The 17,958-nt window shown below is 39.4% G+C and overlaps 1 protein-coding gene across 4 annotated transcripts; it reads left to right on the top strand.

Annotated features, from left to right (window-relative positions):
• Positions 1-1,615: 1,615 nt before the first annotated feature.
• Positions 1,616-17,909, top strand: elavl3 (ELAV like neuron-specific RNA binding protein 3). 4 transcript variants are annotated; one of them, XM_046834805.1, is made up of 7 exons: positions 1,616-2,085; positions 7,378-7,594; positions 7,983-8,086; positions 10,691-10,844; positions 11,062-11,287; positions 11,648-11,686; positions 12,420-17,909. In XM_046834805.1, the coding sequence occupies exons 1-7, from the start codon at positions 2,077-2,079 to the stop codon at positions 12,766-12,768; spliced, it is 1,098 nt and encodes a 365-aa protein (XP_046690761.1). In that variant the 5' UTR covers positions 1,616-2,076; the 3' UTR covers positions 12,769-17,909. The 4 variants fall into 4 exon arrangements, with proteins under 4 accessions (XP_046690761.1, XP_046690762.1, XP_046690763.1 ...); XM_046834806.1 differs by having other exon boundaries at positions 1,618-2,085; positions 12,441-17,909; XM_046834807.1 differs by lacking the exon at positions 11,648-11,686 and having other exon boundaries at positions 1,619-2,085.
• The last annotated feature ends 49 nt before the right edge of the window (positions 17,910-17,958 follow it).

Genomic DNA, 17,958 nt, shown 5'->3' with positions numbered 1-17,958 from the left:
ATAACTGAAGAGTTAAAAAACATTAATGTCCATATCGCAAAAAAGCTCTTTATCCAGGAAGAACCTGATAATTCTAGAAATTGCACTGAATATCTAGTATTATTATCAGTCTAATACCAACATCAGAATCAGATCAGATACTGGAAAAAAATGGCACATTAGATCATATAACAAATAGTAAAGTATTTACATATAAAGAGATCAGTTTTTCAGTTGGTAGCACTGATTTGATCATATATTTGTATATAATAATAACTGTATTAATTATAAGTGATTTTCTTTTGGGTAAAAAAGTTTAAAGAAAAAACTTTAAAGCTACTACTTATAGCAGTAACATCGCGTTACTTTGATTTAAAATGTGAACGAATCAAAAAATAAAAAAACCATAGCATGATGGTGTATTTTATGAATGTCACATATACTCGAACCTCTATTGGGAAGTGGTAGCTCAGTGGTTAAGATGGTGGACTTGAAAGGACTGTTTGGAAGGTCCTAAGTTCAAATCCCAGCACCACTAGGTTCTTGAGCAAGGTCCTTCATCTTCAACTGCTCATTTGTATAAATGTGATCATTGTAATGTGTTCTGGATAAGGGCATCTGAAGAGTGCCATAAATATAAATTCTGCTGAGGAATCATAACTTTGATGAAAGCTTTATTGTGCTATTTCAGCACCATAATTCAAAATCACCCCAAAACAACCCACACAACACAACATACTGATTACTAAAGGCCTCAGTGAGATCATCTGAAACCAACAACACTGTGAGCTTCAGGAAGAAACCCAAACCTGGATGATGAGTCACATGTAACAAACCTCGTTTCTGATCACAACACATCATCAAATAGTGTCATCTGGATTACTCAATTGTCTAAATATATGGTTTAAGCAACCCTATTAGTCACTGCGATGCATTTTATATATTATATTTTCTATAACTATGCTGTTTCATGCAGGAAGTTAGTGTGATTTCACTTAAATGCATGCAAAAGTGCACTTTTATCATTTCTTTCCCAACAAAAACACTTATAAACCCATTAATATTAGCTCACTGACCAACGCTTTCTTCGTAGCAGTTTAGGAATACGGGGCAAAGGCATAACATTATTCTGATATCTGAATAGATTTTCCTATTCGTTCGTCATTTATGAATCAGTAGAAATGTGCTCTTGAAAATGCCAAGCCCAAGGACATGGCATGAGGTGAGGCTTGTAGATAGGATGGTGTGATGAGTTTGATGGTGTGGGTGGTGAGTGAATAGAAAAAACGAAATGGAAGAAAGAGTGAGAGGAAAGAGAGAAAAAGAGGAGACATGGCTCCTGCCTTTCTGCACCCATCTGTTCTGATGGTGCAGGTGGAGCTATTCACCCATCTCTGCATGTGTGTGTGGAGTAGGAGGGGGTTGGGGGAAGAGGGTGGGGGTGGGAGCAGGAAGAAAAGGGAGGGCAGAGAGAAGGAGTGAAGAGATGAAGGGGTGGGAGGTGGAGGGGGGCTCCTGGTGATCTCTCCTGAAGGGGATAATAGGAGAGCGACGCATTGCAATGGCTGCTGTGTAGTGCCCTCCCTACCCAATTAGCCAATCAGCGGTCGCCTCTGACTGGCAGAAGGACACATAAAAGAAGAACATTGCAGCAGAGGCACAGAAGGAGACTGTGAAGAGCTGGGAAATACACATACACACTAGCACACACGCACAACAACAGAACCAGAACACCCTCCTCTGGACACACCCTACTGGGGATCACTGCTTCTCTTCTCTTTTTTTTTTTTTTTTTTTTCATTTCTGAACCATCGCCCACGCCGCACAGGGAGAAATCTCTCTCATCCTCATCATCATCCTGAAGAAAATCCCTTTCTCCTCATTTTCACTCTGCTTGAGGACACCTACAATCACACGGGCTGAGAATCCCTGAAGACGAGTTCTTTTTTTTTCCTTTTTCTTTTTTTTTCTTTTCATTTCGGAAAGCGACGCATTCATTCAAGCCATACGTTACAAAGACCAGAGTAAACCCTCCAGCAAGCCCCGGAGAAGACCTGCACATCGAAGGAACTAGATCACTATCATCTTCGTACAAGAATGGTTACTGTACGTATATATATATATATATATATATAAATATATCTTCTCTTTTTTTTTTGGTCTTTCTCACGCCAGCTATTTGAACAATACAAAAATTTTAGCATCATCAGCTCTTGAATCCTCAAGCCCTTTGCAAGACTTCGAAATGGTGAATATTTTCAAGGTTTTAAATTGGCATCGCACTCGGATTAATCTCATTTGTATAGGCGGCTTTGTATATTAATATAATACCGAGGAAAATGTGGCCTTTTGCTCACTGACATTCCCTTAAAGCGGATTGTGTAAACAAGATTAACGAGCAGTGGCGGCTTTCAGAAACGTGATCCATGGATGCGCAACACTCCAGCTTGCGCTCGCGACACTTTCTGGTGAAGCATCCCGTCCTGTTATTTATTTACTGTTTTTTTTTTTGGTTTATACAGATTATTGTTTAGATGGATATCATTTGAAATTCCTTCATGTAATTTTTTTTTTACTTCGCTAATGACATTTGATCCCAGAGTAGACACGGCTCAGTGGCCATTCCGCAAGAGCAGGGAGAGGAGAGATGTGCTGAAAAGGCAGAAGGGCGTTGGGTGTGAGGCCGCACAGTACCGCATTACCGTGAGCGAGGCGAGAGGAGGACATTTCTGAGACAAAACACAAATTGTGTGCATTCGGCGACCAGAGAGAGCGAGAGAGAGCGAGAGAGAGAGAGAGAGAGAGAGAGAGAAGCTCAAAGAAAAGGGTCGAGTCACTCAGAGGAAAGGAGGGGGGTTTTACGCATCCGTTGCCTCGGATAGAATCAGACGTTTCAAAATTCCTAAAGCGCTTTTCGTTGCGATGCAGGAGCAATAAATATCCAGGAACACGAGACAAACAAGAACCGGTGCAGAATTTTAAATATTAGGGTTTTTTTTGTTGTTGTTATTGTGGATGATCTGATTGAGAAATGTGTGCAATATGGACAGGCCCTGAGTGCGAGCATTTTGGGCGTGGCTTCTTCTTGTTCTATCTCGAAGACGACGGCACGCGCTGGCAGCGCCTGCACAAATCTCAGTCCTGACTGAGCAGATATACGAACTGATCTCATACATAATGCATGCTCAGTGTGATCTTCTCCAGCTTCACCCTTAGCAGTGTGAAGACACTTGGGCTGCGCATTGTACAAATAAAATGACCCCTTTTGGACAACAGTCTGCCTTTTTGTCTGGGTTTACAAATAATAAATAAATGATATGATGTTATCGGTTATGCCTGATTGAAAGGTTGGTTGCACGTGGAACGGTTTGTGAAGAGCCTGATTATAGAGGTGTCTAGGTTAAGAGGGTGGGCCTGGGCCACCCCAGTGACAGTACAGGTTGTTAGCTCTAGCCTAGCATCCTGATTGAGGTCGGTACGCTGTTATTAATCTACAAAAGACCGCTCATGCTTCGGTAGAAACCCATTCACTGTTTAGACCCGGTTTGAACACTTTTCACATTCAAAATGTTTTAACCTGTCCAGAGCGATGATCAGCAATTTGTTTATGTTAAAATCAGAGCTCCATAGTCCTCAGTGATCCTTCTGTACTGCAGTGCCAAGCAAATCGAAAGCGTCGAGTCAGATAACCTTCTCTTACACATTTCAAGGACAAGGACATAGTAAGAAAAGCATAGCACAACACACAGACAGACAGGACACAAGCTCAGCGCAAAAAGTATACTGTTACATCTACAGTGGGTGAGGTTTGTAATGGAGAACGTCCACAGATCCGACAGGGACGTGTCAGACAAAACACATCCTATATGACAAACACTGTTAGGAATAATAATTTTCCAAATTAGAAAACCAAGTGATTTTTTTGCATGCAATAATATATAGTAATATTTATGTGAGTGTCATTGAGACTCTTGATTTAAAAAAAAAAAAAAAAGGTAAAGTTGTGGTGCTCATTGTTCCCGGAAAGGCCCGCAACACAAAGCGCTAGTGTTTACATTAATATTCATAGCGCTGCCGAGGCCTGCGAGCGCGAGGAGGAACGGGTGGCTCTTTTGTTCGCGCGTGTCAATACGTTTATTCAGCGCAAAAGGGGCTCGCTTTTTATGAATGCCTAAAGAGCGCACAGATCCCTGTTCAATCAAAGCCGAGAGGGGATAACGATTTAAGCGATTCCAGTAGAGGAACCAAATTAGGCTGCGAAGGTTTTTATCTTATTCTATTCGTTTGTTTATTTATTTATTTAAGCAATTTTTAAAAACTCGGCTTTGAGTTTACACAGAGCCTTAGAGCCGAGTCTGTTTCAGCACTCTGGATAGAGACAGGACGCTATCCTGACCTGCTACACAATCTCCACCATCACCAAACATGTCTGTTCAGTTTTCCCTCATACCGCAGAAAATTGCATTAGGTTTACACTTGGCTTGCATGAAGGCGCAAAGGCTCGCTGTGGAAATTTGTTTATATTCTTGAAAATCTTTTTTTGATATGTCGAACAGACTACACATTTGATATATTTGACTGGATAAAATCGAAAGCGAACTGATCTGTGTGCCATTTGATAATGATGATGCATGTTTCCTGGTGTCCTGTAGCTCTCCAGCTGCCACTGTGATCCTTTAAGCTGCACTGAGAATGTGGATAAGGCCTTTTGTTTAGAATAATCCTGTAATTGGAGTTACTGAGACGACTTGTAATAGCGATCTAAGCTTTCACTTGTTTCATTGAGATTTTGAAAACGAGGAATTTCTCTTGCTATTTTATTAAATATTTTTTCAGGAAAGTGCTGAGGCACTGGGTCTGTTTATTATGCTGTAGTTTCCGTCCAAACACACCTAATTAATGACTTCACAACAATGACTAAATCTGAATCTGTTTGGTCAGTCACAGCATTGTAATAAGAAAGGCAGACATTGTCAGAAAATGGCTTCCTGTTAGCACAAAGACGACATGGAAATGACATCACAGAGCTTCATTTGTAAATTTTACACATGTAATTTAACATGACAGTTGTTTTTAACCAATCAGATGTTGGTGTACATCCTCCCATATTTCAGTAAGAACTCACATTAAGACATTACTTGGGAAATCACAGTTTTTCTAAAATGAAGTGCAATTCCGACACCGTGCAAGTTGTTCTCACATCTAAAGATATAAGGCAGATTTCAATTAGCCTATAAACTTTAAGTATGTCTCCATATGATAATAATAATTCAGCTCTGATATCATTGTAATTGTTGTTAATTAATATTTTGGTGTTATTTCTCAGATGAATGGGAGAAAAGGTGCAAGGTGGTCATTTGGCCAAGTTTGCATTGGGTGAACCTTGTCTTAGAAATAGAAAAGTCAAAGATAGATGAAAAACAAGTGAAGCCAGTTGTTATTTTGAATAATGTGTTTTGTTAATACATGGTCAGTGGCCCTTGAGAAACTTCAGGTAAGCCTGGAGGAATGCCGGTTCCTGAGGAATGCCATGTCAGCACTTGGTACTCAAACTTCAGCATGGATGAATTGCAGTAGACTTGTCTATGTGAATCAGGCGTTTTTAGATTAAACGATTTTTTTTTTCATCTTTCTCCACTTTGTTTTGGCAACAGCAAGGGCCTAAGGGCAGAAAAAGCTGCCTGCACATTATGCAGCATTTTGCATTCATTGCCAGCGATTGGCGCCTGCCATGGGAAGGTTTATTTCAGTCTAGTCCAACCTCGTTCCAATCCTGTAGCTTTGCTTGTAGGAGTTCTGGTAGTGTCTACGAGTGTAAAATATTTCTGGATTTAAAATAACTTTTAGACAGAGAAAGGTGATATTCAGAGGTCAGCAAGATTCTTCATCATGTTGAGCCAGCAGTTCTGCCTAGTTCCATGTTTGCAGAGGTTTATTTTCGGCTTTAATAACCCACTCACATCTGCTGATGTGTTCTCCTTGTCAGGGTTAATTTGCCTGAGATCTATCTATCTATATATTTTTGTCAGCAACAGAAGGCTTACTTTATTTATCCATTATGAACAGTAATTTTAAACGGACATAACCAGACTAATTTGCATTCCTTTTTCCACAATAAACACTGATAAACACAAATTAGAATATACATCCATGCACACATAAACACATTGCTAAAAGTCATGAAAGCCAGCCGATAGCAACTGTTGTCAAGCAGCTGTTACCTGGGCAACCTGAATAGAGGTAAGACTCAAGTCGAGAAGAAATGATTCCATGGGGGGAAAGTGTTAGAGATGGATTAGAGGAAAATGGAAAGGGGAAAAACAATGGACCACGCCTACATGGAGGAAAAAGTCATCATGCAGTGGTGAAGGGCGGTGCACTGTGCAGAAGGGCGGTGGTCCGATGGGGTCTGATGCCAGTTAAGTCAGTCAGATCTACAGCTTTTTTTTTTTTTTTTATGAAGACATGCTTTCAAAAGGAGTCTAATGAACTGGTAATGAAGGGAAAACAATAGAGCAATGACTGATCATTCATCCTGTTGATACAGATGATCATATAGAATGCAGATTAAGTGTGTGAGCCTCCTGGTTTCACCTTAGGAGTTTTTGTGTGAAAAGAAGTTAGATCTAGAGATCACATAAAAATATTCTCTACTGAACCATTCTCAAGGCCAAGTAATACTCCAGTACAGGAAAAAAAAAATCATGCAATTCATAAAAACAATAAAAGACACAATTTGTCATATGGCATAATGAAAAAAGTGAAAAAAGAAATAGCAGTATATAATATTTCCCACCAGTGACAAAGTAATAGAATGGAGTGAATAAAATGAATTAGCACTGACCAGGCTACATCTGCTCTTTGAAAATTCCCCACAGGCTAAATTAAGCAACATTGTGTTGTCCGGAGCAACAGACAAACCACAGTAGACATGTGTACATCCACACACACCCACATACACACACACACACACACAATAATGGCACACTTCCATTACACACAGTATGCTTACTATTAGCAGCTCAAACTTTGCAAAGCCTCCAAATTTATCTTCATATGTCACCAGTTCGAGCGTCTACAGCGCAGGATGTCACTTTCGCATCCTTCAGACATCTGACTACTAATGTAACACTGTTTCACCCTTTCTAGAGAAACAGCCGGCAGGGTACCAATCACCAAACCATCTACAGTTCTTGGAGCAAAAAGCAAGACTGGACAAACAAAATATCCAAATATAGATGAGATGAAGAAGTTGTTGAATATTGTTTTTAAGTTTCTCCAGTGTTCACACACTGACAGTAGCGAGGACAATCCCACCTACACAGTCACACATACATATACACACACACACAAAATATAGCATCTGAATATCTCTCCGGATTTCTTTTCTCTGCACAGATAATCAGCACCATGGAAACTCAGGTGTCCAACGGTCCGAGCGGAACCAGCATGCCTAACGGCCCGGTCATCAGCACCAACGGAGCCACAGATGATAGCAAGACCAACCTGATCGTCAACTACCTGCCTCAAAACATGACCCAGGAGGAGTTCAAGAGCCTATTTGGCAGCATCGGAGAGATCGAGTCCTGCAAGCTGGTCAGAGACAAAATCACAGGTGATGCAAGCTCACTATAAGATCATGAGAAGATTCGAAATGATAATATTGTATTTAAACAAAGCATTTCATTTAAAGCATTTTCCCACAGCCCTATCGAAATATAGTAGTTAAATCTGGAATTGTAAACGGTTCTTCTGCCCTTCTTAAAGGTTCCATGTGAAATCCTGAAAAATTAAGCGTTTTTCAAGAAAAGAAGGAAAGAAAAACCCCATAGAGGAACAAGCTTTAAACATCCTATGAGCATTTTCTCTGAGAGAAATACAATGTATAACAGCATAGCGTATCATTCATGGATTATTATGACATAAATAGAATTATTACAGATATTTATTGTACATAATCCATCTTATCATGCAACATCTCACTGTATTCTGTTACGTTACAGGTCAGAGTTTGGGCTACGGCTTTGTAAACTATGTTGACCCAAATGACGCCGACAAGGCCATCAACACGCTCAACGGTCTCAAACTGCAGACAAAAACAATCAAGGTAAGAGCACCTTGACCCCACGCTCCTGCATCATCGCACTGACAGAAGGGTCGCAGAGCAAGCAAGAGCAAAGAAGAGAAAGTGAGGAAGTGACAGACGGGACAGAGGGAAAGGAGGAGAAAGGGTGGGACCCAGGGCATGGAAGGCAACAGCAGGCACAAAGAGAGCAGAAGAAAGGAAAGAGGGAGCGGCAACAGCAGAGGTCAGAAAGCAAGGGGGCTGTGTGCAAAGGTGATTGTGATGGAAATGTAATTAGGGAGGTGCAGTGCATGGCATTTGGGAGAGGGGGGTGCTGAATCAGTGCAGGAAGCCCCATCTGCCTCCAATCTTGGCTAATTAGGGTCTTCTTTGTCTCCAAATTCAGCAGGGGATAGGGTGAAAGGCTTCCACAAAGTAGAAGGAGGGGTTTAGAGGAAAGAAATTAAACAATTCAGCTTGGTTTAACCCCACCTGATCAGCAGCAGATCAAAGATTGTGTCAAAGTGCAAACCAAGAGAGAGTGGCATTGAAAAAAAGAACATCGGACCCATGTATTTTTTTTTTTATTTCACATCAATTCACAAATTACATACAAATGTCATTTACATAAACACGGTTATATACTATCACACCGTGCTAATCGCCTTCCTTAGGAAGGTGCTCCACATTGCATCATTCTTTTTGAACGATGTTTTATGGCATTTGTTTAAACTCAAAGCTATATTTTTATAATAAAATTGAATTGCACTCTAGCAGATTTCCCTGATTCATCATATTTGTGCTTAGTGCATCCGAATCCTTAATCTGAGCAAATGTCATATTTTCCATGTCAAAAAGGCATTGCTAGAGAGATGAGAGGACTTGGGAGGAGGAAAAGGAGGAGCAGGAGCAAAGGCTAGAGGAGGCAGCATTGCGAGCAGAATGCCAATGACAGGATTAGAGGCCATATGGGCTGCAGGCACCATCTGTAGTGTGGGAGAAATAGGGAGAGGGTTAATTATAGGGCAGAATCCAGTCTTCTAATAAAACACTCTGCCCCGCCCTTCCAGACTGCAGCCCAATCTCCACCATACACTCACCCACTCGCTGAACAATAACGCCCCAGACCCCAACAATACAGCTGCTTAGTCATACTCACCCCCAACATGTATACATGCACAGATGATGCAGGCACGGAGCCTACGCCATTCACACCCAGCTAGCAATTAGCCTTAGTGTTCTACAGTACACATGTGGGAACATAAAGAATATAAAGAAATGACGGGGAATATAAAGAAATGAATCGATATATATATCGATTCATTTCTTTATATTCCCCGTCATTTCTTTATATTCTTTATCAAGAGAAAAACTAAATGCTCAAGGCGCTAAAATGTTACCATTAAAAGCAAAATATGTTTAAAAATGACCAATATGTAAGTTTTATATCTCAACACACATCCAGGCTCACATCATACAGTTAAACTGAAGCACAATTTATACAGTGGAAAAGAAATGTGCATGTCAGATTTAAGGAGTATTTTGGGAGGACAAGAGCTGAGTTAGTGAGCTTTCATGGATTCTGGACATATTGCAAGCTGTTTACTTGGTTTGTTGGTTGCCAGAGGAGCAATATCCCCTTGAGGGACAAGACAAAGAAAGGAGGGAGGAGAGGGAGGGGACAATTTCTCTATCACACAAAAACACACACTCTCACACTGCTACCATCAATCACATTCATTCTCTGTCAGCCCCAAATTCATCAATAAATACAAACCCGTGGCAAATGAAAGGGAGGTTTAGCTGAGCCACCATAGGAGCTTTAATAGCCTTATTAAAGACTATTAAAGAGATTTATCTAGAACAGAACTAGAGGGATGAATATCATTCTTCAAAAATGATATTTGCTCAGCTACTGTTTGTTAGTGGTGATTGGGAAAAAAATTGTCAATTTAAAATCAAAATGCGGTCAAATGGGTTGTGATATGGTAATGATACATTGCGAAGGACATTTGCATAGGAATTGACATCATTTCATGGTTGGGACAGAATCAGATTGTATTGATTTGCAGTGACCCTCAGCATTAAGGGGACAAGTGGAACCAATCCATGCAGATAAATGCCATCCCCACAACACCAGTTTTTATTGAATTTTTCACTATAAATTTTCTGAGCAATTCCATAATCAGACACTGTATACACAGATATATGATTTAAAATTCAGATTATACACTACACTTATTTGTTACATATTATTTTATGCCTTAACATTTTGTGTAAAAATAAAATGCTGGAAAATATGAAATTCTCATCATCATCTTCACTGGAGAAGTTAGGACTCTATATTTATATGTCTATAAGGACAGGAATGGATTTGTAGAGACCAAAGGAACTAAATTTAGAAGGCATTTTGCTGGAGTGCTTAATATGGGTACTAGAGCGTGTGTTTGCTTAAGAGCATTGGATGTGAAGCATTGAAGAAAGAGAAAGAAAGGGAATTGGGCAGATGGAAATCTTCTGAACCCAGGAGGGAACACATACGTACCTACTGTGTGGGAAGACATTAATGACACTAAAAGGGAAATTGTATTTCCTCATCTTTAAATATTTTACTGAAGGCTCTTAAAGAAATGTGTTGTGTTTTAGGTTTCGTATGCCAGACCCAGTTCGGCCTCGATCCGTGATGCTAATCTCTATGTGAGCGGACTGCCTAAGACCATGAGCCAGAAGGACATGGAGCAACTATTCTCCCAGTATGGCCGTATCATCACCTCCCGCATCCTGGTGGACCAGGTCACAGGTACAGCCTAACCCTAACCCTTTTTCTACATTCCTGCAAAACCGGTATAGATATGCAGCTCTGTGATTATGTATGTGATCATGGCTAATAATAAAATACATCTATTAGAGAGCAATTAGAATTGAACACAAGAAATTATGGGTGGAAAAATGTCGAATTTGCTTCTATGTGAAGAACGCATATACTGTACATTACATTGTTTTGCATTTTGGCACAGGCATATCACGAGGAGTGGGCTTTATACGCTTTGACAAGAGAAATGAGGCTGAGGAGGCCATCAAGGGCCTAAATGGCCAAAAGCCACTGGGTGCTGCTGAGCCAATCACTGTCAAGTTTGCCAACAACCCAAGCCAGAAGACAGGCCAGGCACTGCTCACCCAACTGTACCAGACCGCCGCCCGCCGTTATACAGGTCCCCTGCACCACCAAACTCAGCGGTTCAGGTACTGCTTGCCACCTATTACCTATCTCTGCTCCTCTCTGCTGGCATTTTGTTTAAAATGCAGTACTGTCATGCCTTTAGAGGGAACAAAGGACAACAATATAACCAACAAAGCTCTCGATATTGAGTTACAATATAGATTTTATCCAACACGTAACATGCAGTACATTTAATCCTACGCCAGGGGGCCCTGGAAGTACTGCACAAGTGGATGAGTCCTATGTGGTGACAGGTTAAAGACTATGTAGTGCTCCCTCTAGTGGCAGCACAGGCTGCATGTTAAATGAAAACCCTGTTCTCTGGTTTGTCAGATCCTGCCACTAATGTCTCCACCTACTTCACTCTCCCTCTTGCATTGCAGACTCGACAATTTACTAAACGCCACCTACGGAGTCAAGAGGTAATTTCCAAAAGAGGTGTCTTTTTCAAAAGCATCCATGCCAACAACAGCCTCAAACAAAGTGACCGGAATGCCCCCTGCTGAATTAAGCTTGAATTAGGTGATTTGCAATGCAAAATCGCACTCCATAGCCACCATAATCTATAAATACTAAAGGGCGAAGCAAAAAAAATTTTTTTAAAAACCTCGACATTGTGGCACAGCAGGACATTCTGGAATGGCTTTGTTGAATCTTTTTTTCTTCTTTTGGTTAATTACTCGATTGAACTGATTAGTATCTATTTTTTATTGAACTAACATTTAATTTCTTTTCAGTTGCTTTAATGTCCATTTTTTTCCACCAGCATGGACATACCAGATTCCGTTTGCGTCTCTTCTGTTGGCTCCAGTTTTGTTGATTTGTTTCTTGTTCGCTTTCATCCCTCTCTAGGTTTCTGTGTTTTCCTCAGTATTGTGAAATTTCTGTTGAACATCGTAATTCCTGTGTCCTGTTTCTACAGAGGCTTTGGTCACCAGGGAATATGACTAAAAATACTCAGAGAATGTGGGCTAACATGTTTTAGTGAGAGTAAAGCAGTGTTTTTTTTTTTTTTTCCTTTCCTTAGCTGGGGTAGTGGAGATGAGGATTGGCTGTCAAGCCCTGAAGGCATAGCTAACAAATGGCAAGGGAGCATGAACGTAAAAAGTTGTGAAGTGCATGTGGCATGGAACTTCAGAATGACACCCATGGTAGTTGTCCATCTCTCCTCCCCAGGTTTTCTCCCATCACTATCGACAGTATGACCACCCTGGCGGGCGTGAACTTGACGGGGCCCACTGGCGCTGGATGGTGCATCTTTGTTTACAACCTTTCTCCTGAGGCTGATGAGAGTGTCCTGTGGCAGCTGTTTGGGCCGTTCGGTGCTGTCACCAATGTCAAGGTCATCCGCGACTTCACTACCAACAAATGCAAGGGCTTTGGCTTTGTCACCATGACCAACTATGATGAGGCGGCTATGGCCATCGCCAGCCTTAATGGCTACCGCCTCGGTGACCGAGTGCTGCAGGTCTCCTTCAAGACCAGCAAGCAGCACAAGGCTTAAAGAAGAAAGGTGTGGCCTGGCCATTACCACCCCTTTTATCCCAAAGGGGAAAGGGGGCACTAAGCTTCCCTGCACATTCACTCAACATGGGCCTGGACTGAGTCTCTCTTTGACACACATTTATCACACATATTACACTCAAATATTACACACAGACACAGACACAGACACACACACACACACACACATCTAGCCAGAGTCTCCAAAAATGACAAACACATGAGTTTTTTTGGTTTCTCATGCGAATCCTTCCCTACATTTGCCTGGATTGAATTAGTAGAGGTGGCTACATGGTGAGTGGGTGGGATTGTTTTTGCGAGGGACACAGTTTTAATGAATGTGACGCAGAATGTGTGTTAAGTGCTTCGGTTTAATTCAGGCAAATTAGAAGCAACACTGAACAAAAATCGATCTTTATGCATATATATATATATATATATATATATATATATATATATATATATATATATATATAAAACCTACCCAAATTCTTGCCCCAGTAACTCTTCTGTATTTATGGAGAGCATGTAGTCTCTTTTTTACACTTGGGCATTTTAAATCAGTGGAATTTTTTTTTAGATTTAAGAAGAAAAAAAAATAAAAACAGTGTTCTCTCATAAATATATATAAATACATATATATTATTATATAACTATATATTCAATATTTAAGGTGGTTATAATAGCCAAGTATGTAAGCATTTTCTAGAACTTTTATTACGGTTTCCTGGCTTCACCTACGGTTACATTCTAGCTTTAGGGCACTGTACCGACCCTCCATTAAAGGTCCGATCCAACAGCTAGTTTAATAATGTGCATATCAGCACCCACAAGTCTGAGGAATATTCAAAGGTCTTCATAGTCACTTCACTATAGACACAACAAGGCATCAGAAACCCAATCACAAATACAAGCCAAAACACACACACACACACTTCTTTCGATATAACGAATGCAGCAAAGATGATGAAGTAACCTAAAGCAAAACGTCCCTGTATTTTTCCACTCTAGTTTGTATAGTTTGAAACAGCTGTCATTGGGAGCAGTCTGGCAGTGTTGTACGTGGTGATGGCGTATGCAAAATTCTTTTCGGGAAAACAAACAAACAAACAAACAACAAAAAACAAGAGGTACGTCTAGAATCACTTTGCACTATAAATAAGCTTGACAAGCAAATTAATATAGAAATTTTTAAAAATAATCTAATTTCCTAAGAAGGCCATTGGCTGTCTTAATTTCTCTTTGGAAACACTTTTTTAAAAAGCTGATGTCTAAAGTATGACATTGTGAGAATTACAGAGAGAAGGGTTTAGTAGTCGCTACCCTTCTCCGATGCAACCCAATCACTCATTCTTATCTCTTAAACTGATGAACTTCACACTCCTAACCAGTTTTCATGCAAACACAGACCATCAATGCCTCCAACTCTAGGAAACTAGGATACTCCGTATCTAACAGCCATTTGAAGGCGGGGCCACCTGATCAGCCCAATGATCAGCACTTCATTCACCTCCACTGAATATATATTAATCCCCTTTAAAAAAAAAAAAAGAAAAAAGAAAAAAAAAAAAAAGCACTGAATGACTATGCCCACAACGCTACCAGAAAGTCGAATGCCCATAAAAAAAAAACAAAAACTGTTCCAGGGAGAGACGTTGCTGTAAAAAATAAAAAAACAGAACGACAGATGAGAATTTAACATGAAAGAGAAGGGTTTTAAAAAAAAAAAATGTGCATTTAAACCGAATGACATTTTGCTTTTTCTTGATAACGCTGTGTTAGCCAAAGAGGACAATGATCTCTTTGAAAATATGGATTACATTAGAGATTAATATATTTTTATATCTACAGAAGAAAAAAAAAACAAGACCTTGTGCAACATTTTTACAGATTCTTAAAGCGTGGAAAAAAAAAAAAAACCTTTGGGACACACCGCATGGCTTTTATTTTTCCGACTTTTCAGCTTTTAGGGGAGAGAGAGCGCCTGACTCTCTGCGGTGTCTGGGAGGGGACTGAAGTGTTGGGGACTTATAAACGTACAGTATGTGCAGTGAAACCATTACATAATTAAAAAAATTAAAAATTAAAATACAACAAACGACAACAAAAAACAAGCAAACTCGCATTACGCTAAAAAATGAATAATCAGACGGATAAATGTACGCATTGGGGGAAATAAAAAAATAAATAAAAAAAAAAAAGCATTTTCTCTGAAGTTGCTTCAGCAGCGGTGCAGTGAAACCTTGTGCTGTAACTAACATAGGGACACTATGAACTAGCTGCAATCTGTTCCACAAAGGCTCGATATCTGCAAACTGATAGTGGCACTTTTTTATATCCAAGCATCTCTTCAAGTTTTAGTTTGCAGATTAGATTCAAAAAGAATCCATCACCCATCCTTATAATTATTTTCATTTAAACCATGCTCAATGCACCAAAGAATGTATTTTCAATTTGGAATCCATTCCAGCTGCACAGTTCATTCATATAATCTACACAACAGCTTACAACTGGCTGATTATATCCTCCAGTACATCATATCATACCAACAGTACATATTCATTGCCTGCGAAGACAATATTTTTCACTCCAGGTCTAAAGGGGGCCTTTGCTATCAAATACCTACTGAATTTGGCTTCTTACAAGAAGAGAAATAACACAAATCTGTGGTGATCTCTAGCCCTCCAAGACCTGACCTGCTTTCTAACATCATATCAGCTTTAAACATTGTTTTCTGAAGCTCGGCTCGTTTTTTGCGTTCTATTTAAGCACTAACCGACTTGCCGAGTCACAGCTTTGTCACTGCTCATATCATATATTTCCAGATCACATCTATATGCATATCCATGCATCGTTTCATCGTGTCTCTTGCTGTTTCTCGCTTTGAAATGTCCCCATATCATATCTCAAGGCTTTTTTTTTTTTGTTTTGTTTTGTTTGCGTTCACGGCACCATAAAGATGCACACCCAAAAATCATGTAAACAAATCCTGGCTAATTTTTCCCACTCTATTAGTTGACAATATGACCATGTAAAGGCACCAAATACCATGAAATAATGTTGAACCTGCCTTATGAAGTGTTTGACTGCCCTCCACATGTCATGCCAGGGAGGTGAGGGGCAAACCCAGGGCAATTCTTTTTTGCAAAGGAAGTAGCTGGAGAGGGTTTTGGTGCAGAAAAAAAAGAAGAGCCCTTAGTGAGCCCAGAAACCCAGTGTGGATAAGTTCAAACCCCCCCTTTACAAAACAATATAGTAAAAAGCCAGAAACAATGGCAGAATCACACATACTGCACCGCTTAAGCAACAAAACTACAATAAGAAATCGTTGAAAAAGACATAAATTTTTTCCTATGGAACAGTAAGTGCAATGTGCTTCGTTTTTATATTGACCGAGAACAAAAGATATATATATTTTTAAAAAAAAGAAATTAAACATCACATTAAAGTGGTTTGCAGAATAGCGAAAAAGGATCAAACGCGATAAACAACGGAGAGAAAGAGAAAGAACAAAAAAAAGTGTTAACAGATTCATAAAAGGAATCAAACGAACACCAAGAGCTCTGATCTCTGATGACGTTCATTATCCCTTCCGTAGCCCCCTGAATTAGTGCTCTGACCATGCATGGTAAAGCAAGCAGCCAGAATGTGGAACAAAATAAAGAGCAATTCTTGAAGATCGTGAAAGGAATACTGTCTAATATTTCATCAGTTTTAGCCCATGTCGATTTCCAAATATCGTTTTTTGATTTCCTGTACTTGATTGATTTCTTTCACATATCAGACTCACATGTTAAACTTAGCGTATTTGTGTCGTTGACGTTGCCATATAGAACATACATGGGTTTGAATATTTCTTTTGGTTGCTTATTGGGTACGATTTTTCTATTTTTCCATTATTTAAAAATTAGTTGCTGTTCCTACAGTGTATGCAGGTTTTAGAATTAGTTAGATTTTTTGATTTCAATCAAACTGTGCTCAGTTGTGTTCGTAAAAGTCTGTGGTAGCTTTCGTTGCAACATAAATAATTTAAACGGAAAAAAAAATTCAATATAGCGCCAACGAACTTGTATTATTTGGGCGACTTTAAGCTTGTAGTTTTAACTTATTGTTAACTTAAAAACTATTTATTCTCATTATTATGATTATTATTATTATTGCCTCGTATAAAAGTATGTTTTGTGTATATTTATGGTTTATTTCATATTTGCAAGTTTAAAAGAACTTTAATTTTGCCAAATGTGGATTACACAGTTTTGTTTTCAGTTTTGTTTTGTTCGTTTTTTTTTCCCCATTTGTTTTTTCTTTGTGTTTTACTTTCTTTCTAAAAAGGGAACAAATAGAATTAAAAAAAAAAAAAAAAAACCAGCTTTAGAATTACAATTTGGAAAAGTTCTCCATAGGCAAAGAATGCACTGCTATATTAAACTAACTGAACGTGTAAACATACATGCTGTGTTTTAGATGTTATGCCTTTACTGCCTGTGTTCTGTTTGTCTTGTTCAATGAAAACCTTTTGATTATTTGATCTAATCACAGTCTTGTTTTATCCTGCCACGTTCAGACCCCCTGTGAAAGGGAGGAGGGAGAAAGGAAGGGAGAGAGGGAGTGAAAACTAGAAAGATAAAAGATGAGGAAGTGGATTGAGGAGACCAATAGTTACTGAAGCTGTGTTTGAGCAGACTCTTTTAGAAGCTCTCAGATTGTTGAAGAGCCTTTATTCATAACTCCAGTAGCAAGCAGTGATGGGAGGGTGGTGGTGGGGGGGGTCAGTGGTTCCTCTGTTCCTCAACTAATTGTATTTTTGTATCGATTAATTTAGAAAGGGATGCAGAGTTACTTAGCAAATGTTCTTCTTACACCATTTCTCATGGTACAATAATACGAAAACACAAACGGATTAACCACAAAAGCCTCCGACGTCACAGTTTGAGGGCAAAAGTGACAAAAATCTCATAGTTCCAAACACAAACCAAACAACCAACGATGTAACAAAGGAAAAAAAATTTAAATATATCTTTCTGTTTAGTTTAGGATATTTATTACTGGGAATACAGCTGAAAAACGCTTGAGGACTTTTTCATGGAATTATTTAATTATTTGTACTTTACATGCCAGAAAAAATAAAATAAAAGTTGCGAACCCTGGTGTCTTGGTCGTTTTCCCGTCTCGCTGGATTTTATTTGTAATA

The sequence above is a fragment of the Silurus meridionalis genome, chromosome 22 (assembly GCF_014805685.1).
Source record: "Silurus meridionalis isolate SWU-2019-XX chromosome 22, ASM1480568v1, whole genome shotgun sequence".
NCBI lineage: Eukaryota > Metazoa > Chordata > Actinopteri > Siluriformes > Siluridae > Silurus > Silurus meridionalis.
The sequence above is the reverse complement of the archived record's forward strand: the minus strand, read 5'-3'. Positions and strand labels throughout refer to the sequence as shown.

Excerpts from the sequence above, each read along its gene's own strand:
- elavl3 (XM_046834805.1), top strand. Across the intron at positions 10,845-11,061 it reads CCTGGTGGACCAGGTCACAG|GCATATCACGAGGAGTGGGC; the intron begins GTACAGCCTAAC and ends ATTTTGGCACAG. Across the intron at positions 11,687-12,419 it reads GCCACCTACGGAGTCAAGAG|TTGTCCATCTCTCCTCCCCA; the intron begins GTAATTTCCAAA and ends CACCCATGGTAG.